General features: G+C 40.5%; 2 protein-coding genes across 8 annotated transcripts in view; one reads left to right on the top strand and one right to left on the bottom strand.

Annotated features, from left to right (window-relative positions):
• The window catches only part of DTD1 (D-aminoacyl-tRNA deacylase 1), a 333,903-nt gene extending 310,669 nt beyond the window's left edge, over nt 1–23,234 (bottom strand). Inside the window, exon 1 of one of the 2 annotated variants that reach the window (XM_050745423.1) lies at nt 23,231–23,234. The gene's annotated coding sequence lies outside the window, so the exon portion shown is untranslated. Of the gene's footprint in view, nt 1–8,987; nt 8,992–23,230 lie in introns of those variants that run through there. The other variant, XM_050745424.1, reaches the window with a different exon arrangement.
• The window catches only part of DZANK1 (double zinc ribbon and ankyrin repeat domains 1), a 97,403-nt gene that overhangs the window by 22,279 nt on the left and 50,747 nt on the right, over nt 1–24,377 (top strand). For all 6 annotated transcript variants that reach the window (XM_050745344.1, XM_050745346.1, XM_050745345.1 and 3 more), the window contains 3 exons: nt 7,681–7,798; nt 17,342–17,455; nt 23,677–23,769. In XM_050745344.1, coding sequence (XP_050601301.1) covers nt 7,681–7,798; nt 17,342–17,455; nt 23,677–23,769 — 325 coding nt within the window. The remainder of the gene's footprint in view (nt 1–7,680; nt 7,799–17,341; nt 17,456–23,676; nt 23,770–24,377) is intronic.

Below are 24,377 nucleotides of genomic sequence, written 5' to 3'. Positions count from 1 at the left end.
AAAGAGAATTTAAAGGTAGGACATTTTTGCCCACCTCCAGCTTTTTTTTTTTTTTGAGACGGAGTCTTGCTCCGTTGCCCAGGCTGGAGTGCAGTGGTGCAATCTCGGCTCACTGCAATCTCTGCCCCCCAGGTTCAGGCGATTCTCCTGCTCCAGCCTCCCAAGTAGCTGAGATTACAGGCGTGTGCCACCACGCCCAGCTAATTTTTGTATTTTAAGTAGGGACGGGGTTTCACTATGTTGGCCAGAGTGGTCTTGATCTCTTGACCTCGTGATCTGCCCACCTCGGCCTCCCAAAGTGCTGGGATTACAGGTGTGAGCCACCGCACCCGGCCCCAACTTTTTAAATTAAATATTTACAGTCTATTAAAAAGTATAATTGACATACGATAAACTGCATATGTATTTAGAGTTCGTTTGACTCTGTATGTATGTATGTAACCATGACACTATCACAATCAAGAAAATGAATAAGTTCATCCCCGCCAAAAATTTCCTACATTGTACACTATTTGGTAACCCCTTCCTTTCAGCCCCGCATCACAGGCAATTATCGATCTGCTTCTTGTCACTATAGCTTAACTTGCATGTGATTCCATATGTCAACGACATGATTTAGTCTCTACTGTTTTCTGGGGGGGGGTTCTTTCACTCAGCATAACTATTTTGAGATTCATCCATGTTGTTCCTTGTAACAAACATCCATTTCTCTTTATTGCTGAAAAACAGTTCATTTTATGGATATACCACAGTTTGTTCATCCATTCACTTATTGATGGGAATTTTGAGCTATTACAGATAAAGTTGCTATGAACGTTTGTACAAAAGTTATTGTATATACAAAAGTGAGCCAGTCTCATACCTAGTGTCTAAATAAATAAATAAATTGATAAAAATTAACAAGTATAATAAAATAATTTTTAAAACCCCAAAGTCATTATGTATACACATGTTTTCATTTCCCTTGGGGCAAATACCTTGAAGAGGAATATAATCGGCATATTTTTTTTCAGAAACTGCCAAACTGCTTTCCAAAGTGATTGTTCTATTTTACATTCTCACCAGCAGTGGATGAGAATTCTCTATATCCTTACTAACTTTTATTTTTAGTTTGTTCATTTTAATGAAATTGTAACAGTATCTCATTATGGTTTTTATTTGCATTTCCCTAGTGACTAATGATGTTGAGCCTCTTTTCATGTGCTTATTTCCATCCATGCAACTTCTTTGGTAAAGTGTCTGTTCAAACATTTTGCCTTTAAAAAAATGCATTATAGGTCAGGTGCAGTGGCTCAAACCTGTAATCCCAGCACTTTGGGAGGCCGAGGCGGGCGGATCACCTGAGGTCAGGAGTTCAAGACCAGCCTGGCCAACATGGTGAAACCCTGTCTCTACTAAAAATACAAAAAATTAGTCGTGCATGGTGGTGGGCACCTGTCATCCCAGCTACTTGGGAGGCTGAGGCAGGAGAATTGCTTGAACCTGGGAAGTGGAGGTTGCAGTGAGCCAAGATCATGCCACTGCACTCCAGCCTGGGTGACAGAGCAAGACTCTGTCTCAAAAAAACAAAACAAAACAAAAATTTAAAATGTGTTATATACCTTCTTCTTATAGAGTTTTTTTTTTTTTTTTTTAAAGGATAGCTGTTTGTCCTGATATAGAGTTGTACATGTCCTCCTTTGTTAGACGTTTCATGGGTACATTTTTGCAAATATTTTCTCCCAGTCTTTGGCTTTTCATTTTCTTAACAGTGTTTTCAAAGAGCTAAAGTTTTTTTAATTTTGATGAAGTCCAATTTATTTGCTTTTCTTTTACATTTTATTTTTAGTTTGTCATACTTCAGAAATCTTTCCCAAACCCAAGATGTATTCTATTCACTCAGATTTCCTCCTATGTTCTCTTCTAGAAGTTTTTCAGTTTCATCTCTTATACTTAGGTATACGATCCATTTTTAATTAATTTTTTCATATGGCATAAGGTAAGGATTGAGGTTCATATTTTTACATATGAATATTTAATTATTCCAGTACAAATTTTTGAAAAAATTATCTTTCCTCATTGATTACTTTTGGAATAGTTGAACATTAATTGATGGTATTTGTGTGGATCTAGTAGTGGACTTTGTATTCTGTTCCATCAATGTTTCTCTATATTTATTCACTACCGTACTGCCTTGATTATTGCAACTTTATAATAAGTTTCAAAACCAAGTAAGTTGTAAATTCCTCAGCTTAGTTGCTCCTATCAAAGGTATTTTGGCTATTCTAGGTCCTTTACGTTTTCAGATTTAAAAATCAGCTTCTCAGCTTTTACAAAATACCTGCTGTGGTTTTAATTGAGATTGTATTGAATCTATCTATCAATTTAGGGAATATTGACATATTAACAATATTGAGCTTTACAATCCATAAAGATACTATATCTCACCATTTATTTAGGTCTTCTTTAATTTCTTTCATTAATGTTTGTAGTTTTCAGTTCACAAGCTTTACACATCTTTTTTCAAGTTTATCCTGTTGTAAATGCTTTTAAAATTTCAGTTTCTCACAAAACGATAAATACTGCATGATTCCACTTAAAGGAAGTATCTAAAGTAATGAAACTCACAGAAAGTAGAATGGTACTTGCCGCGGGGCGGATGGCAGGAGGAAACAGGCAGTTATTGGATTAGTATAGAGTTACATTCATGCAAGGTGAAAAAGTTCCAGAGATCTTTTTACGACAATGTGTATGTAGTTAACAATACTGTAATGTACAATTAAAAACTGTTGAGAGGAATTTATATTATATATTGTAACATTATAGATACTTTTTTGCTACAATAAAACATTTCAATTTCTGATTATTCATTACTAAAATATGAAACACAATTGATTTTTGTTTAGTGGCCTTATATCTTCAAGTCTTATGAAATTCACTTATTCTACTAGCTTTTTATAGATTCCATAGGATGATCTCTGTAGGAGACTGGGCAGCCTGCAAATGAAGAGTTACCTTTCTTCCTTTCCAATTTGGATCCCTTTTCCTTCTTTTTCTTGACTTGTCGCCTTGGCTACAATTTTTTTTTTTTTTTTTTGAGACGGAGTCTCGCTCTGTCACCCAGGCTGGAGTGCAGTGGCCGGATCTCAGCTCACTGCAAGCTCCGCCTCCCGGGTTCACGCCATTCTCCTGCCTCAGCCTCCCGAGTAGCTGGGACTACAGGCGCCTGCCACCTCGCCCGGCTAAGTTTTTGTATTTTTAGTAGAGACGGGGTTTCACTGTGTTACCCAGGATGGTCTCGATCTCCTGACCTCGTGATCCGCCCGTCTCGGCCTCCCAAAGTGCTGGGATTACAGGCTTGAGCCACCGCACCCAGCCATTGGCTACAATTTTGAATGTAATAGTTTCGAATAGAAATGGTGAAAGTAGACACCCTTGTCTTACTCTTCGTTAAAATTAGTTTTATTTAAACATTTTTTTGTAGAAGTGGGGATCTCACTGTGTTGCCCAGGCTAGTCTTGAACTCTTGTCTTGAAGTGATCCCCCTACCTCAGCCTCCCACAGCGCTGGGATTACAGGCATGTACAGCCACTGCACATGGGCCTTTGTCTTATTTTTGACCCCAGTGGGACAGCATTTATTTATCTTTCAGCATTACATATGGTATCAGCTGTAGGTTTTCCATTGATGAGTTTTGTCAGGTTGAGGACATTTTCTTTTTCTTTTTTTGAGATGGAGTCTCGCTCTGTCGCCCGGGCTGGAGTGCAGTGGCCGGATCTCAGCTCACTGCAAGCTCCGCCTCCCGGGTTTACGCCATTCTCCTGCCTCAGCCTCCCGAGTAGCTGGGACTACAGGCGCCCGCCAACTCGCCTGGCTAGTGTTTTTGTATTTTTTAGTAGAGACGGGGTTTCACCGTGTTAGCCAGGATGGTCTCGATCTCCTGACCTCGTGATCCGCCCGTCTCGGCCTCCCAAAGTGCTGGGATTACAGGCGTGAGCCACCGCGCCCGGCCGAGAGTTTCTTTTTTAAAATCAGGAATAGATGTTAGATTTTGTCCAAAGCATTTTTTCTATTTATTGAGAGGATAATTTAGGTTTTTTGTTGTTTTTTTTCTTCTGTTCATGCGATGAATTACAATGATTGGTTTTCAAATGTTAAATCATCCTTACATTCCCGAAATATATCCACTTGAAATGTCATCTATTTTATATAATGTTGAATTTGATTTGCTAAAAGGGTTTAAAGAATTTTTTTTTTTTGCCAGCTTTTGCATAAGGGATGTTGGGGGATTTTCTTTTCTTGTTAAATGTCTTTGTCTGGTTTTAGTATCGGCATAATTCTAGATTCACAGAGTAAGTTGGGAAGTATTCTCACTCCTTCGACTTATGAAAAAGTTTATGTGAAATTGGTGTTATTTCTTCCTTACATTTTACACAAGTGAAATGATTAGATCTGGATTGTTCCTTCAGGAAGATTTTTTTTTTCAGAAAGTTTTTTTTTTTTTTTTTTTCTTTTGAGACGGAGACTTGCTCTGTCTCCAGGCTGGAGTGCAGTGGCGCAATCTTGGCTCACTGTAACCTCCACCTCCCGAATTCAAGCAATTCTCCTACCTCAGCCTCCCAAGTAGGCATGCACCACCACGCCCAGCTAATTTTTTTGTATTTTAGTAGAGATGAGGTTTCACCATGTTGATTAGGATGGTTTCGATCTCCTGACCTCGTGATCCGCCCGCCTCAGCCTCCCAAAGTGCTGGGATTACAGGCGTGAGCCACCATGTCCGGCTCAGGGAGATTTTTACCTACATGTTAGATTTCTTTAATAGATATACATTTATATTTATATTTATTTATATTTATATTTATTAATATTTCTTTTGGAGTAAATTTTAGGTTTCATTTGTTTTGTTTTTAGTTTCTTTAACGGGAACATGAAGTTACTGATTTGAAGCCTTTCTTCTTTTCTAGCATAGGCGTTTAGAACTATACATTTTCCCCAAATACTGTTTTACTTGCAGTCTCGGAATTTTGATATACTGTGTTTTCATTTTCATTCAGTTCAAACAGTTTCTAATTATCCTTGTTATTTTGTGGGGAGGACAATGAGTTAGTTAGAAGTGTTTAATTTCCAAATACTGGAGGATTTTCCTTGTATCTTTTGGGCCTGTCTGCCTTCTTTCTTTCCTTCTTTCCTGCACTCCCACCCTCTCTCCCTTCCTTCCTTCCTTTCCTTCTTTCTTCTTTCTTTCTTTCTTTCTTTCTTAGGGTCTTACTCTGTCACCCAGGCGGAAGTGCAGAGGTCCAATCATAGCTCACTGCAGCCTCAAACTCCTGGGTTCAAGGCATCCTCCTGCCTCAGCCTCAGCTCAGTCCCTACAGCTGGGACTATAGGCATGTGCCACTACACCGGCTAATTAAAAAACATTTTTTTTTTTTTGGCGGGGCTGGGCGTGGTGGCTCATACCTGTAATCCCAGCACTTTGGGAAGCCGAGATGGGAGGATCACTTGAGGCCAGGAGTTTGAGACCAGCCTGGCCAACATGGCAAAATCCTGTCTCTACTAAAAATATACACACAGAAAAAAAAATTAGGCATGGTGGTGCACTCCTGTAATCCCAGCTACTCGGGAGGCTGAGACACTATAATACCTTGAACCCAGGAGGTGGAGGCTGCTATGAGCCGAGATCATGCCACTGCACTCCAGTCTGGGCGACAGACCAAGACTCTGTCTCAAAACAAAACAAAAACCTTACATTTTTTTTTTTGATGGGGGTGGGGGGGAGTTCTCACAAATTTGCCCAGGCTGATCTTGAATCCCTGGCCTCAAGTGATCCTCCCACCTCAGTCTCGCAAATTGTTGGGATTACAGGTATGAGCCAGTGCGCCTGGCCTGGTCCTTATGTCATATTTATTTACTTTTGGTCAGAAAAGATATATGATTTGATTGGTGAATATTCTATGTGCACTTTAAAAGAATGTGTATTCTGCCAGAATGAGTATACTGTAAATATCAATTAGGTTAAGTTAGTTGATGGTATTGTTTAGGTCTTCTCTATCTTTACTGATTTTCTCTTTATCATGTAATCAATTATTGAAGAAGTAATATTGAAATATATGACTATAATTATGAATTTGCCTATTTATTCCTGCATTTCATTTCTATCAGTTTTTCTTCATGTACTTTGACACTCTGCTATTAAGTACGTAAACATTTTGGATTCTTATGTCCTCTTGCTGAGTTGACCCTTTTATCATTATGAAATAAACCTCTTTAACTCTGGTAATATTCTTTGCTCAGAAACCTACTTGTTCTGATGTTAATGTTGTCACTCCTGCTCTCTTTTGATGTGTGTGTACCTCCCTTTATTGAATCTATTTATGTCTCTATTTAAAGTTGGTTTCTTTTGAGCAGCATAATTAGGTCTAGCTTTTTAAAAAAACATACCTGACAACTCCTATGTTCTAATTGGAGTATTTAGAGTATATATAGAGTATTCTAACTGATACCTCAGTAAATATGAATTTTTTTCCACTTTGGCTGGTGTAAGCATGAGCTTCCCAGCCCTGTGTGGATCCTGAAGATTGTTTTCTCTGTTCCCCTTTGGTGTTTACTTTCTAACCTTGAGTGATTTCTTCCATCACATGCACTTATCAGTATACCCAGGTAAAGACTTGAGGGTGACCCTCTGCAAAATTCTGAAGCTCTACCTGCAGCTCTTCTCTGGTATTCTTTCCTAAAAGCTCCAGTTACCTTGACCTTCTGAGATCCCAGCTCTATGCCCTCAATTCAAATCAGAGGAATGGGATAGTCAGATTACACTTCATGAGCTTTGGGTATAGAAAAGAGGGAACTGTTGTTGCCCTGGCAGGTGGGCCCGTGCTGGAGACATGGTGAAAACTTGGTGTCATGGTATAGTAATGAAGGACTACATAGGATAAGAGTGTGGGAATGAGCTCAGCTCCAACGTGGAGACCAGTGCAGGCAACCAGGCAGTCCAGTGCACAGTATCCAAGCCTTCTAGTTGCTGAGGAGCTGTTCAGATCGATAGGTTACAGGATCAGGAGCCAACTTGTCTGGAAAGGCATGGTAGTAGCAGGAAAGGAATTAGGGCAGCCGAATTCCAAGAATGCTCTCACTTTGGCAGATAGCCAGAACCCATTTAGATGAGTGGGAGCTAAATGATGGGTCCAGCTGAGCTGCCTAAGAAATGGGGCGAGATGCTGCTGGGGCAGGGCCTGAGGACTCTAAGCTAAAGTGGGCAAAGAGAAAGGATGGGTCTGATGCTCAGGCAAGAAGTCCTGTCCCTCAGACTGGGCTCAATGGCAGAAAGTCAGAGAAGCATAATGTAAAAATTGCTGGACTACCCAGGGTTCACCCTCATACACATCAAATCCAATGTGACAGGACAAGTCAGAGCCTGAGCAAGAAGTGGAGTCAAGGCTGCTGATAAACTTCTTGCTACAATCATGAGGTTAAATGGACTTGGCCTACGCGGAAAGGGCACGAGAGGGTCCAGCTGCAAGGCCAATATTCAAGTAAAATGACCTAGAGAAGTATTTCCTGTCTTGAACTTGTTCCATGGCCATTGAGAGCAGTCTGCTTTTGTTTTGTGTTTAAAAGTGTTTGAATGCTTTTAGATTTTTGTCAGTCTTCCTAATGTGGACCCAGCAGAACATGGCCAATCGGGAACCTGTTTTGTTGTAGGTGTGCCCACTGCCTTGCCCCCCGCCCATCAGATCCCTTTGCTCGCTTCTGTCAAGAATGTGGCTCTCCTGTCCCACCCATATTTGGCTGTCGTCTCCCACCCCCGGAAGGAGCTCAGGTGAGCAGCAGAATTATCAAAAACATCTTTCATTGGCTGATCTGATCTTTATTTGCAGTAGTAACACAGTGCTTGGTACACATGAACCGCACATATAAATACTTGTTGAAGAATTACTGGCTGATTGAACTCTTACACGCTTCTACTTACGCATGGAAAAACTTATTTACAATGCTCTGTCTTTTGTGTGGCCTGCCAGAAGCACGGGCTCAAAAAAGATTAGAATCTTATTGTTTTAATGAGGCATGCATAGATAAATAAATATTTCCTACTCATTTGATAGCTCTGCTCATATTCTGGGTATAATAAGGAAATATATTCTAGAAATAAATGAAGAGAAGTACCAATTACTTTGTGTCTCTATATATCTATATATCCATAAGATACATCATTCTGTCCAAAGAATCTATAGATTGATCTATGTATTGAAATGTAAAAGCTTTGGCTGGTTAAGGGTAGATAATAATTGATATTATCTCACTACTAATTTTGTACATAGTTAAAAAACATACTTGGCTTGCTAAAAATTAAAACCTTCACCAAAGTGTGTTCATCTTTTAAGCACTTGATATTTTGGGGATTTTTTTTTGGACTCGGAATAAAGGGATGAAAATGAAATGAAGAGATCTGTGATATTGAGTGAAAAATTACAATTTTTAAAAAGATAGTTACTAAGAAAAAGTTACTAGTTGAGTGAGTTCGAAGTCCAGAGTTTTAGATTCGAGTTATGCCTCAAGCAAAGGGTCAGGTATTAAATGGCTGTTTTAATATTCTTCTAATATATTGCTCAAGATTTTTGTAGAAGTTAATTTAATTTACTTCAGTGATACATTTTAAACTTAAAGATTTTGCTAATATATAATGGCCGAATCTTAGGGAATAAGTGTGGGAGTCGATTTTAAATAAAAACAGACTCTAACACCAAATTGGGCCAGACTCATTGATATGTGTGCAGCTTGTAGAGATTCTGGACTAAATGTGTTAGTGAAACAGGACGATACAGAAAACAAAATATGAACAAGTCCCGTTGGTTTGATTTTTTCTCTGTTTATACTAATTGGTGTAATACCCAAAATTATTTTCTACTTGCCTGGAAAGGGATTTTCACAACTAATTTCATTTTTAAGGGAGGAAAGGTTATTGGTGATTATAAATGTTTAACATTATGAACTTTAAAACATCTAGATTGCCCCCCCATTATACTTCTATTAGTGCAACAATAGGCTATAATGTATAACAGCTTTGTAATTTAAACTAACAACCATTTATCGAGTACTTACTGTATCCTGCTCTGAGCTGCACTTCTAGGATTCAAAGGGGCAGGATCCTACTTAGACCCAGGACTCTCAGAGAGTCTCAGTAAAGAGACGCAGAGGTACATGCTTTCTCGTCTCTTTGCCCTTGCGATGTGAGCTAACGTGTAGGACACGCTGAACCCTGTGAATTTCAGTGTTGTCGCGTGGACGCTTCTCAGTGAGTTCCACTGGCACCCCAACCAGCTTCCCAGATAGTCTCTGGGGCATCCCAGTAGCAACTTTCCAGCAAGTTCCAGCAGCATCTCTGTATCTGACTTCCCAACATGTTCTGCCAGTTCCCTGGATGGGGAGTTCCTAATGAGTTTCACTGGATCCCAGCGGGCGGCTTTTTCCTTGAGGGCTCTGATCTGTGTCACCTCAGTGAACTTCTCTGCCATCTAGTGGGTGACAACCACACTCAATTCGATGAAGTCTGATTTCAGCCTTGGGTATGGGGCAAAGTAAGTGCCTCTTCCAAATTTGTTCCTCCTTAGGCTGTCTGTCTCAGCCGCAGAGGTAGGGGATCCTTCCTATGTTTGGAATTTCTGTATATGTAGAATCTGCTTTACCCATTAGTATTTAATCCCTGGCTACCAGTTAAAAATTATTTATGTGAATTTTTCCTGTTCAAATTACTTGTGGTTTCTATCTCCTGGTTGGACTCTGATACAGAATTGGTACCGGGATTGGTCCCAGGAAATAAACCTGCAAATAGGATTTTGGAAGTGGTTTGGTCTTGTCCTTTGCTTGGGAACAGTGCCGAGCTCCTTGCCAATGGGAAATGGGACACTGGTGATCCATAGCATGCGGGGGCATCACAGTTAATCAGGCTGTCACCTGTGGCTGATTGTGATGAAGTGCCAACTGAAGCAAGTGTCTTGAGTGGCCAAATAGCTGCTTCACTTGACTCTATGGCAGTGACAATGACTACAAAAACTGTGGTGGAGGATGTATTCTCCTGAGTCCATGGGAGCTTTCCAGAAAGAAAACGACAAGCTCAGGACCATTAAGTCATGGTGCAGGAACCAGAGAGCTCCTATGACAGCCCAAAATAATATATTTCTTGTAGCTCCAGGGTTATATTGATGAAAATCAAACAAAAATTAGATTATATATGTTGGGGACTTATAATGTCTGTTAAATTCACGTGATCACCAGATTTCTTATGCGAAAGTTAGGCCATTGATTGGGAAAGGATGGGGTCCTGAAGCTCAGAGATGGCAGGTGGGACCCAGATGAAACTGACAGTCTGGTACCCTTGTCACTCTGTGCCTCTTGGCCAATGGATGTAGCTTGCCCTTATGTCTGAGGATGCCCTTCTGTCTGAGGATACCAACCTTCATTTGCTTGAAATGTTTATGATAACCTCACCTGGGCAGATGGCTTGAAAGGGGATGTTTATTCTCCTCACAGGTGGTTGTGGGTGGTTTAAACCCATCACAACCACCTGTTGCATTCTAGGGACCCAACCCAGCATGCTACAGGAGGACAGGTGCATGCTGTGATCCAGGAGGAAATAACTTACACAAAGAAGAGGAAGATTGTACTAATGTATAGTGGCAGAGTCTTGGGGAATAAGTGTGGGACTAGATTTTAAATGAAGACAATATGACTTGAAATTGGTATAAATTCATTGTGCATACCTTATAGAGATGCTGGGTTTAATGTGTTAGGTAATGCAGCTGTGGTGGCTGTAACAGCTTGCCTGGTTGACTGCCTAAAGCTTGACCTCAGTAGTGGCCTGTGTTTAATGAGATTGGGATACCAGAACTTTCCCAGGTATATTAGTTTGCTAAGGTTGCCACAGCAAAACCCCACAGACTGTGTGGCTTAAAGAACAGAAATTTATTTCCTCACGGTTCTGCAGGCTGCAAGTTTAAGATAAAGGTGCCAGCAGGTTTGGATTCTGGTGAGGCCTCTCTCCTCGGCTTTCAGACAGCTGCCTTCCTGATGTGTCCTAACTTGGCCTTTCCTCTGGGCACACATCCCTGGTGTCTCTTCTTCTTCTTATAAAGACATCGGTTGTATTGGATCAAAGTCCCACTGTAATGACCTCATTTAACCTTAATTACCTCCTTAAAGGACCTGTCTCAAATTCACTCACATTGGGAGCTGGGGCTTCAATATAATGAATTCTGGGGGCCACAGTTTAGTCCCTAACACCCAGCATCATGTGGAGCAGGGAATACAGAGACTTGGGCAAATAGGAAAGTTGGAGTGGGGTTGATATGTGTGTCCTGCATCCCTGACTCTTACCTACGTTTCACAAGAAGGCCCAGAAGACACTTCCATCACTAAGATATCAAGGAATACCTTAGTGAGAGGAGCAGTTGCATCCTTTAAAAGTTCTGTGGCTGCTTTCCTTCGTAGGCCAGGTATGATCATGGGGGATGCTGCTATTTGGATGGGCTCCCTGATCTCACTGGAGCTAGTGAGATCCCAGAGTGGCAGAAGTCAAGTGGCAGCACTTAACTGCCAAAGACAAGGGCAGCAATGATGTTTCAGCAAGAGGGATCTGACATGGCATTCCTAGGAATGATAGATGGGCAGCCTCCTAGTGTATCGCCTGGTCTATATAATTGAAAAATACTAGGTCATGTAGCTAAAAACTGACTTGAGCCACTGCATTGGAGCAACCAAATTTCTCACCCAATTTCCAGACATAAGTCAGATCACAAATTCAGTCTTTTGATTGAAGGGGAGACTGGGTCTCCTTAGGGAAGGACCCTGGAGCTTTGCAAGTACATATCATAAGTCTTCCTTGAATGTTTCTCCAAGGGGACTTGTTGCTTTCAATTGAGTGACTGTGCATTAGGGAAAAAGAAATGCCCAAATCTTTGGGGAATTTCTAGATATTGGCTCTAAATTCATGCTAATTCTTGGAGATTTAAAACACCACTGTGGTTCCCCAGTAAAGCTGGGACTTTAGGTGCTCAGGTGATAGATGGAGTCTTAACCTCAACTCTGACTTGTAGTTTTTGCTTCATGTATTTTGGGGGTTTGTTGTTATGTCCATGCTATGGATTGAATCTTTGTGTCTTGCCCAAAATTCATATGTTGAAATCCGGACTCCCAAGGTGATGGTTTTAGAAGGTTGGGTTTTTGGGAGGTAATTAGGTCATGATGATGAATGCCTTATGAATGGGATTAGTGCCCTTATAAGGGAGGCCCAAAGGAGCTTGTTTGCCTTCCACCATGTGAAGACACAGCTAGAAGGCACCATCTGTGAAGCAGAGGGCAAGCCCTCACCTGATACTGAATTTGCTGGCACCCTGATCTTGGACTTCTCAGCCTTCAAAACTCTGAGAAATAAATTTCTGTTGTTTACAAGCCACCCACTTTATGGTATTTTGTTACTGCAGCCTGAACAGACTAATACATTCATATACACTTACAATTGCTCTATCTTCCTGACTATTGACCTTCTTATCATCAAGAAATGTCTCTCTTTGTCTATGCTAATGTTTCTTGTCTTAAAGTCCTTTATTCTCTGATATTTATGTAGCTACTCTCTTTTATGGTTACTGTTTGCATTGTAAGGCCTTTTCTATGCTTTTACATTCAATCTGTTTGTGTCTTTGAATTTAAGGTGTGTTTCTAGTAGACAGCATGTAACTGGGCCTTGCTTTTTTATCCATTCTGAGTAACCTTGCCTTTTGAATGTGACGTTTAGTCAATTTCTATTTAATATCATTACTCATGTGGTTAAATTTACATACGCCATTTTGCTATTTGCTATTTGTATCATGTCTTTTTTGTTCCCTTTTCCCCCCTTTACTACTTTCTTTTGTGTTATTTCTTTGTTTTTTGTTTTTTTTTTTTTCTTTTGAGACGGAGTCTTGCTCTGTTTCCCAGGCTGGAGTGCAGTGGCACGATCTCAGCTCACTGCAAGCTCCGCCTCCCTGGTTCACGCCATTCTCCTGCCTCAGCCTCCCGAGTAGCTGGGACTAGAAGCACCAGCCACCACGCCCAGCCAATTTTTTTGTATTTTCAGTAGATACAGGGTTTCACCATGTTAGCCAGGATGGTCTCGATCTCCTGACCTCATGATCCAGCGGCTTCGGCCTCCCAAAGTGCTGGGATTACAGGCATGAGCCACCACGCCTGACCTGTTGTGTTATTTCTTTTGTGTTGCTTTTAGTGTACCATTTTAATGCTTCTGTTGACTTTTTTATTATTTTTAAAGTTATCTTAAGCTCTACAAATTACAATATGGACCTCAATATATCACATTCTATTTTATTTAATTTTGATTTTTAATTTTTGTGGATACATAGTCGGTATATATATTTATGGGTACATGAGATGTTTGATATAGGCATATAATACATAATAACCACATCATGGAAGATGGGGTGTATCACAGTCCAGTTTAGAATAATTTAACTCAATTCTACTAAAATATAGAAATTTCATTCCTTTCCCCTTCCTTCCTTTCTTTCTTATTCTTTTCTTTTCTTTTCTTTTCTTTTTTTTTTTGAGACAGAGTCTCCTTCTGTCATCCAGGCTGGAGTGAGTGCAGTGGCACAATCTTGGTTCAGTGCAACCTCTGCCTCCTGGGTTCAAGTGATTCTCCTGTCTCAGACTCCTGAGTTGCTGGGATTACAGGTGTGCACCACCATGCCCAGCTAATTTTTGTATTTTTCATAGAGATGGGGTTTCGCCATATTGGCCAGGCTGGTCTTGAACTCCTGACCTCAAGTGATCCGCCTGCCTTGGCCTCCAAAAGTGCTGGGATTACAAGTGTGAGCCATCGTGCCCAGCCCCTTTCTTTCTTAACATTGCTTAAGTATCCTCTTCCTTTCTTTATCTTTTATGTAATAACCATAAATATTGCAACTATATTTGTTATGAACTGAAAAATGCAGTGTTATACAATCTTATGTCATTTAAAGAAGATGAGATAAAAGGTGTATGGAGTCATTTATATCTGCTCTCATATTTATTATATCTGGTCTTGTCACTTATTCCTGGGAACTCAAGTGATCATCTTGTGTCATTTCCTTTCAGCCTGAAGAACTTCCTTCAGCTCTTCTTGTAAGGCATGTTTGCTAGCCATTTCTCTCCGCTAGCCATTTCTCTCTGTCTTTGTATACATCAGAATGTTTATTTTGCCTTCATTTTTGAAGGATGATTTGCTACAGGTGTAATTCTGGTTTAGCAATTATTTTCTCTTTCAGCCCTTTGAATTTGTCATTCTACTGCCTTGTGCCCGCCATTGTTTTTGATGCATAGTTTTTTTCTCTTGCTACTTTCAATATTTTCTCTGTCTTTGACCTTCAACAGTCTGATTATAATGTGTTTAGGTGTAGGTCTCTTTGTGTTTGTCTTTCTTGGGATTGATTGAGCTTATTGGATCTGCTGAGTATTGGTTTTCCTCCAATGTGGGAAATATTGGCCATTGTTTCTTCCATTCTTTTTCTGTTCCTTTCTCTCTCTCCCTTATACATATGTTGCTGTGCTTGATTTTGCCCCATAGGTTTTTGATGTTCTGCTTATTTTCTTCAGTCTTTTTTCTCTGTTCTTCAGATTAGATAATTTCTGTTGAGCTATTTGTTCAAGTGCACTGATTCTTTCTTCTGTTTTCCAATTTGCTGTTGAGTCCCTCTGGCAATTTTTAAAATTTCAGTTACTTTACTTTTCAACCCCAGGCTTTGACTTAATTCTTTAAAAAATAATAATAATAATTTCTGTCTCTCTATTGAGCTTCCCTACCAGTCAGATCATTGTCATCATACTTTAATTTTTATCAAGTGCAGTTTCCTTTAGTTCTTTGAAGATTTTTTAAAAATAGCTATTTTGAAATCTTTTGTCCACTAAATCCAGCATCTAAAGGCACTCAGAGATAATTTCTGTGGACTATTGACTATTTTTCCCCTGAGTGTAGGTCACTTTATTTTTTTCATGTCTCATATTTTTTTTCTTGACTACTTCAGGTAGTATATTCTAGCAGCTCTGGATTCTGACCTTTTTCCCCGAGGGTTGTTGTTTTGTGTTTTGTTTACTTGGATTAAATCTTTAATGTCTGTCTCCCCTGCAATGCATGGCCACTAGTGTCAGGCTTTTTGTTTGTTTGTTTGTTTCTTAATTAGAGAAGTAAATAAACAAAAGAATGGCTACTCCATAGACAGAGCAACAGCTTTTTTTTTTTTTTTTTTTTTAGTGGGATACATGTACAGAACATGCAGGTTTGTTACATAGGTATACATGTGCCATGGTGGTTTGCTGCACCCATCAACCCATCGTCTAGATTTTAAGCCCCACATGTATTAGGTATTTGTCCTAATGCTCTTCCTCCTCTTGCCCCCCACCCCCCAACAGACCCCAGTGTGTGATGTTCCCCTCCATATGTCCATGTGTTCTCATTGTTCAACTCCCACTTATGAGAGAAAACATGCAGTGTTTGGTTTTCTGTTCCTGTGTTAGTTTGCTGAGAATGATGGCTTCCAGCTTCATCCATGTCCCTGCAAAGGACATGAGCTCATCCTTTTTTATGGCTGCATAATATTCCATAGTGCATATGTGCCACATTTTCTTTATCCAGTGTATCATTGATGGGCATTTGGGTTGGTTCCAAAACTTTGCTATTGTAAATAGTAGAGCAGCAGCTTTTTCTTTCTCTTATAGTTAAGCCTGATGTTACCTTTGGGTCAGGTATCTTAGTGTTCAATTGACCAGAGATTGTGCGTGAAATAGTAGAGCAGCAGCTTTTTCTTTCTCTTACATTTAAGCCTGATGTTGCCTTTGGGTCAGATATCTTAGTGTTCAATTGGCCAGAGATTGTGCGCAGGCAGCTCCATCCAGGAAGGCCTCCACTCCCTGCTGATGGATCTGTGTGTTGGCTGGGTACCATTCAAACTTAAGGCTGTTTTCCAGCCCCAGCTTTTACTCTATGCCGAGCTCTCTTACAGTTCTCTGTGTGCAGTTCCCATCAGCCAGGGCTGTGTGGGTGGCTTGGGCCTACTCTGGTTTATACTGCTTATGTGCATAGCCTCCAGTCAGCTAAGGCTATATGGAGAGCTATCAAGCCCCTATCATTGAATTACATCCTGGAACTCCATGTTAAATCCTTGGCCAGTTTGCTGGTCGGTGCATCGATTACCCCAAACAGGCTCATTATCTCAGACTAGGGCACCACTCGTCTTCCTTGTTTGCTTGCCACCAAAATCGTCACCTTAACAGTGCTCCAAATCAAGTGATCCCTGCCCATCAGCAGCCACAAAACTTGTGGTTTTCACAGCCTGCCCTGCCCTGGAGCTACCATACTGACAGAGTTGGCGGGGCGGCGGGGGGGAGCCCACGCAACAACCACCCAGAGCTTCATGTTCTTTTCTGCAGTTCAATCATTTTCAGGAACTTCTTAGTTTGTTATCTGCCTTTCAATGACTTTCAGGGTGCTGAAGTGGTTGCTTTTTGACAGCATTGTCTGACTGTGTGATTGCTTTTTTTTTTTTTTTTTTTGAGCAGGAGCCTCACTCTTGTCACCCAGGCCGGAGTGCAGTGACACGATCTCGGCTCACTGCAACCTCTGCCTCCTGGCTTCAAGCGATTCTCTTGCCTCAGCTTCCCAAGTAGCTGGGATCATAGGCGCCCACCACTACGCCTGGCTAATTTTTGTATTTTTAGTAGAGCTGGGGTTTCACTATGTTGGCTAGGCTGGTCTCGAACTCCTGACCTCAGATGATTCACCCACCTTGGCCTCCCAAAGTGTTGGGATCACAGGCGTGAGCCACCGCGCCCAGCCTGTGATTCCTTTTGGGGAAGAGTATTTATAGACCTCCTTATTCCATCATGCTACAAATTAATTTCCTATGGATATTTTTCTTTTTTTTTTAACATCTCTCTTTTCTATACTGAACATGTTTTTACTCTTAATAGGAATAAAATAATAAGAAATGTAATTATTGTTATTTTGCTTTCTATTATTTACTTTTTAATCGACACATAATAATTGTACATATTTATGGGGTACATAGTGTTATTTGATACAAATCATGTGTAGTGGTCAAATCAGAGTAATTGGCATATCCATCATAAAGGTAATTATTTAAAAATTGTTTTACAAAAACAAATCAAACTTTACATTCTTCCACCAAGTACTAACGAAGGCTGACCTGCCTAGGTTTTGAGATCAGATGAGATCGGGAATGTTCAGGGTGGTACGGCCGTACGCAAACCTTACATTCTAAGATCTATTAATACCTTCAGTTTTTACATGCAAGATAAACCGGACCTTTTCCTTGTGCAGATGGGCTTATGTGCAGAATGCAGAAGCTTGGTGCCCATGAACACTCCCATCTGTGTGGTGTGTGAGGCCCCTCTTGCTCTACAGCTGCAGCCACAGGCAAGCCTCCACTTGAAGGTAATGAAGTGTGATTCTGTAAAAACATGAATGAAATACATAGTAATGTTTGAACAGGTATATGTCCTTTTTCAGCTGGTGGGATGGGGTAACAATTTTTTATTTTTTTATTTTTTTATTTTTTATTTTTTTTTTTTTGAGACAGAGTCTTGCTCTGTCACCCAGGCTGGAGTGCAGTAGCATGATCTCGGCTCACTGCAACCTCTGCCTCCTCGGTTCAAGTGATTCTCCTGCCTTAGCTTCCCGAGTACCTGGGACTATAGGCATGCACCACCACACCTGGCTAATTTTTATATTTTTAGTAGACACGGGGTTTCTTCATCTTGGCCAGGCTGGTCTCAAACTCCTGACCTCAGGTGATCCACCCACCTCAGCCTCCCAAAGTGCTGGATTGTAGGCATGAGCCACCGTGCCCACCAGGATGGGGTAACACTTGATAACCTAATATACATGAACAAAATCCATTCTCATTTTTGGTAAGGTATGCTGTCCAGGAGTTTAACTTGCCAATAGGATCTATAATATTAAGTGAGATATGTAGGATTGAATAAGGATTTGGAGGGCAAATTGCACTACAGCTAATGTAGACAATTTTTTACTTCATATATTTAAACTCCAACATTGCAATTAGTATTGATTTATAATTTTGTCCTTAAAGTGACTTCAGACTTTTGTTTGCTTTATTTAATTATAGGTTCTTATTATGGAGAAAAAGAATGACTAGAACTAGTCACATGGAAGAAAAAGTTATGTATCATCACTTACATCCAAAAACTTTGCTAGAAAAATGATATCATACTGTGAAAAATTTTTTCATATAATCATTAAACATACAACTAAATCTTTTCTCCATCCTTCAATTTACAGTCCCATTTACCTCCTCTTTAATCCCAAGTAAAGGTCACTAGAGGATAAAATAGATTTAATAGAGGGAATTTGGGGGATTAAAAAACCAAGAATTTTTAGCAATAAGGGAAATGCATGGCGTTATGTACAGGCCAAAACACTCCTAAAATGGCCTGTGGGTTGTTTATGGGCAAAATGTATTCAGAGAAAAGATAAATCCACTTTTTCTTCCACCTTCAAGCTGCCTTTAGCATGAAGAGTTCACAAGTGTCCAAGACTGTGTGAGCCTTCAGAAATGAGATTTTTGAAAAACTGGCCAGGCCAAAGTCAGGTAGAGGAAAATTTACCAATCTTTTTGTTCAATGACTATTTTCAATCTTAAGATGCTTTAAGATGCTGCAGGAAGCCACTATACAGCCCTGGAAGCCTGTCTCCAGACTTCTTATATATGGGAGAGAGAAATCTATTTTTCTCTTGTTTATTTAAGCCTGTGTTATTTTGGGTGTTCTGTCAATCACAGCGAATCTATTCTTATTAATACATTTATTCAGGATGTTTGAAGATAATATCACTGCAAACTCTTTGGACTATTCAGAACAGGAAGAATAGGGGTAAGTGTTAGTTGTGACCCAAACTCAATATATATAATATCATCTTCAGTATTTGAAATCTAGAGTTCTTCCCATTTTATGGGAAGGCGGAGAGACACAAAAGTACATGTAAGTAATTTTTCCCGTCAATTTGTTGTAAATCCTATACTGAGAATAAACACAGGACTTCTGCAGTGATAGGTAACATCAAATCCAGGAACAGCCTCTTTCTTGCAGGGCAATTTTTATAAGATTTTTATAACTTATAATAAGTTATAATAGGAATAATTTTATAACTTATTTCTACTCCATAGGTGGGCCAAAGTTAGAACATATAATGAGGAAATCAATAATGAATTCAAAGATGAGATTTAGAAAATGTGCCTCAAAACTTTGCAAGGAGTTTGGTTTTGCTGGGCTGCAACAATGCTGGGGTGCTGTGGGTTATGGGAGATGGCACCTTCTCTACCAGACTTAGTAGCTCAGATTTCTCCCTGTGGGCCCTGAAGGTTGAAAGTGGGGACAGGTTTTAACCAGACTTGATTTGTAGAGAGACTTTCATCACCATAACCTCTGATCCTGGAGAGAAGTGTGTGACTTTTTATGCCAATCACTATTACTGCTTCTACTCACAGAAGGACATCTGTTTGGAAACCCTGGCCTGACAATCTTCCTTCCAGTGCCTCTCCCAGATGTCATAAGGGTGACAGGTTTTGAGATAACATTCTCACCCAGACAGCCACCTCTGAAGTTGGTGGGAATACTCATGTGAACTGCTCAGGAAAGCCAGCAAGCCTTACCTCCCGGCAGGTGGCAGCATGCCGTTGACAGCTCCCGTCCCCTTTCTTCGTTGGTCTCTAGCTCACTCCACTGAGCACACAAGCACAATCGACGCTCTTCCTTCTATGATGAAGACAGATTCCATGGCAGTTGCAGTTGCAGTCTTGTCTTGCGTGCATTTAAGGCGCTGTCAATGCTGAAGAATTTTGCTCTATCAGATTTTTTTTTTTTTTTTTTTTTTTTTCTGCCGGGATTAGAACATACAGTAGCAGAAGTTTCTGTATTTGACCTCTGGCAAAGACACCTATTTCAGAAGAAGAGAGGATTTTACAACTTACTTGTTTAAAATAATTAATACCTAATTTTTGGTAACAACTAATCCAAAGATGTACCAAAAAGTGTATAATTTCTTCACTCTACCTCCATTTCTATTTCTCTGAAATAACCAGCGTTAGCAGCTTAGAGTGTCCTTTTACGTATTTTTCTAGATTCACAGAAACATGTTTATGTGTATTCATACATTTAGATTTGGTTTGGTTTGGTTTTTTAAACAAAATGAAATCATGTTATATACTTTTCCTCGCAACTTATTTATTTCACTTAACAAATGCGTCTATTGGCCATTTTCTTTTTTTATTTTTATTATTAATTTTTTTTGAGACAAGTTCTCACTCTGTCATCTAGGCTGGAGTGCAGTGGCACGATCATGGCTCATTGCAACCTGACTTCCCGGGATCAAGTGATCCTCTTACCTCAGGCCGCCAAGTAGCTGGGACCACAGGCATATGCCACCACGCCAGGCTAATTTTTCTATTTTTTGTAGAGATGGGGTTTCGCCTTGTTGCCCAGGCTGGTCTGGAACTCCTGGGCTCACATGATCCTCCCACCTTGGCCTCCCAAGGTTCTGGGATTACGGGTGTGACCCACCGCACCTGGCCTCCATTGGCCGTTTTCTAAAGTTGAAACTAATTTTTGCATCCCTGTTCACCAGAAGATGTTAACTCAAGGCATTTATCAAGAAGAGCTACTACAGTTTCCTTTGGGATTTTATGAGCAACATACAATGTACCTCCAGGACTTCAGTCATGTTTGTGGTTCTTAGAATTTGTGAGGCTTAGGTCTGGGATCATCCTGAAAAGATCTGATGATTCCTGTGCCTGAGGCACAGGTGCCTTCAGTGAGTGCCAGCCTCTCACACTGTGATTTGGGGTTAAGGCCAGTGTAACCACAGCTCCACATCAAGCAGAACTTTAACGTAGTCAGTTTTGAGATTAAGTTTGCACTGACCTACTAGTTTGTTTTCAATATTCTTCCTTTTTAATTGTGTCAATTAAAGCTTATCACTTGGGAGTCTGAAAATTGTTCTCCTCTTCCAACTACTTTAAAAGGAAAAGTTTTATTCCAGTGACTAAGTGGCTCTGTTAAATAGCTTAGAATCTTTCAACTAGACAGTATGTTGCAAAGTCTGTGGATGAAATGGCAAATGAGGATATTGACTTTTTAAAAGTGCTCATCATAGGTGTTTGCCATCCCCATTAAGGCCATCTGATGGTGGCCTCAATTCCAAATCACCTCCACAGACATCTGTGAATTTATGAGTGTAGTGGATTGTGATATAAAATGATTTCTAACTGTGGGTCATGGTCACTGCTCTAGAAAGAAGTGAGCCATGGCACGGTGTCAAAAGTCTCCACAAAAAAAAAAAAAAACAACAAAAAAAAAACCAACACATAGAAAAACCCGTCAACCAAGAGAACTATGTTTAATAGACCCGATGCAGTAAGGTAGACCATCACTTAGACAAGTTCGTAGTAGTATCTCAGAAGAAGGAAGTCAGGACAAGGTATTTAAAGGGAGTTAGTGCTGGACCCTAATGTCAGCCATGGGCTGTGGGTGATAATGATGTGTCAATGATGTTCATTGATTGTGACAAATGTACCACTTGGGTGTGGGATGTCCATAGCGTGGGGGAGACCGTGTCTGTGGGATGGGACAGGGTATACGAGAATCTTCTGTAATTTCCACTCAATTTTGCTGTGAACCTTAAACTGTTCTAAAAATAAAGTTTAAAGTTTATTAAAATTTAAAAAAACAGAGTTTTGCAAGGCGGGGCGGGGATTGGACAGAGTATGCACTGGGCAAAGTTGTGAGAAGCAGTTTTGGATTATGAGCCCCGCAAGGTGAGGTCTTGAAGGAAGCTGTTGGACTTGAGAAGTAAGCAGTTTTCGTTGTTCTCCAGTTTTCCCTTCCTAGAGGAAGTATTTTCTGCAGCACACAGCAAGACTACTTTTATTTGATCTCAGTGTTTTTTAACATGGAGACAGGAAATTTGTCTCATTTCTCAATGGGTTTCACCAGATCTTTTCTGAGGCAACATCTTCAGGAAAGTCACAGCACTAAATCTCATAGATAAATGCTGGCCAATTGCTGATTATGCTGTGGCAACTTTAAGTAACTTTGAAGAATGTTGGCCCCCAGGGAGTGTCAGGAACCATTGAGAGCAAGACTGTGATTCTCTGCCATTTCGAATAGCAGTCAGTTGGCCTCTGCCCTTTAGGAGTCGTTTAGATTGGCAACTGTGGTACGTTGGCTCAGTTCCTGGGAAAACTTTGGAATCTTCCACTAAAATAGAGTTAACCAGACTTTGAAAGGCTGGGACTCCATAGAGCTACCTGGTGGTATTGGAAATAAACCCCCTGGAGTTGGACTTTCTTTTTCTTGATCATCCACTTTACCTGTGCCAGCTTCTGAACACACTGTTGGATATACTAGTTTCGGGACACCTAGGGACCACAGTGCTGGACTAGAAAGGAACACTTGAGCACCACTGGTCATTGACAATGGAAAAAGATTGTATCCTGAGAGAATAGGGTGGTCAGTAACGTGTTAGAAAACCTCTGAGAGCTGAGCTGTAGACTATTTTTACCATCATTTCTTTGTCTTTTGTTTTTCTCTGTGTTGCAACTTAACCCCAATGTCCTGTCTTAGAAAGTTGTACTTACGGCCAGGCACAGTGGCTCACGCCTGTAATCCCAGCGCTTTGGGAGGCTGAGGTGGGCAGAACACGAGGTCAGGAGTTCGAGACCAGCCTGATCAATATGGTAAAACCTCGTCTCTACTAAAAATTAAAAAATTAGCCAGGCATGGTGGCACGCGCCTGTAGTCCCAGCTACTTGGGAGGCTGAGGCAGAGGAATCACTTGAACCCGGGAGGTAGAGGTTGCAGTGAGCTAAGATCACGCCACTGCACGCCAGCCTGGGCAACAGAGTGAGACTCTGTCTCAAAAAAAAAAAAAAAGGAAGTTGTACTTACCACTGTCTTTCTTTGGCAGTCTTTTCACTTCTTCCATTTCTAAGTAAAAACTACAGAGCAAACCTAAAATTCATATTTAACATGAAGCCCCAGAGGGTAAACCCCAGTCCAAGAACCAGATTACTTGTAAACACACAGATAATCCCTTGCTGGTCTAGGGTCTTTCTGTTTACTGTTTAAGCCGTGAAATGGAACGTCTACTCAGTGTCATGGTTTTCACACTGGAGAAACACACACACACACACACCCCCCCAACCTTACACATAACCAGTGCAGAATTTCCACCTTACCTTTTGAAGACCAAACGAATACTCTTTTCAGTGTTTCCTTGTTGGTGGTTTTGTTTCTTTTAAAACTACATTCAGGCTGGGCATGGTGGCTCACACCTATAATTCCAGCACTTTAGGGGGCTAAAGTGGGAGGATCACTTGAGGCCAGGAGCTGGACACCAGACTGGGCAACACAGTCAGATCCCATCTCTACAAAAACAAATGAAAGAAAACAAACAAAAAAAACCCCTGCAGATATTTGTCTGACACTATTTACAGTAATTCCTAAACCAATCCAATATTCAGGGCCTGGGTGCAATAATAGGGCCTGTAGCTGAATGACTGACAGAAAAGACTGCTTGATGATTTCTTTGCACAGTTGTTTGCTCAGAGGAACATGTATTTCTTATTTTTTGTTGTTAAGGAGAAGGTAATTTGCCGGGCCTGTGGTACAGGAAATCCTGCTCACCTGAGATACTGTGTCACCTGTGAGGGGGCCCTGCCTTCATCACAAGAGGTAGGTTGATTGCATGTGCCAATCCTGTATTTAGTGGCTACTATGTCAATGTTAATGATAATAGAGAAACAGAATCTGCTGAGGGGGTTGGGGAGACAGACCCAAAAAAGCTTCTCTTGGTAAACTGAAAGCAAGATTTCCATATGTGGGGAGAACTTTATATCAACACAAAATTATCTTCAAAGTCTTAACTTCAAGAGGATTGAGTAAAATCAATAATTTTGTATGATTTTGTTTAATAACTTTGCATAGGAGGCTGGCATTAGCCTGTGGGGAAGTGAACTCATTCCCATTTCATTACAGACAGGTATGTCTTTGTCCTCCCCTCCACCTTCCCACACCCCATAGTCCATTGTTTTCGTTGACTCTGTATGCACACTGCTTTTTGAAATTGAGAACATTGTAGCCACCTATCTCTTGGGTTTCCTGCCAGCCTATTTTGAATGTTGGAGTGAAGGAATAGGAGTATATGCACTTTAAATACAGTGATGATCTATTTTATGTTTATCAAATGTTTCTGATGAAAATGAAAATTACTTCCAGGTGACTCTTGCTTTGTGCCAGGAAGAAGCTGGCATTTACTAGCCAACTTAGAAGAAAAAACTTGC

The sequence above is a fragment of the Macaca thibetana genome, chromosome 10, assembly GCF_024542745.1.
Source record: "Macaca thibetana thibetana isolate TM-01 chromosome 10, ASM2454274v1, whole genome shotgun sequence".
In the NCBI taxonomy this organism is placed as follows: Eukaryota; Metazoa; Chordata; class Mammalia; order Primates; family Cercopithecidae; genus Macaca; species Macaca thibetana.
The sequence above is the reverse complement of the archived record's forward strand: the minus strand, read 5'-3'. Positions and strand labels throughout refer to the sequence as shown.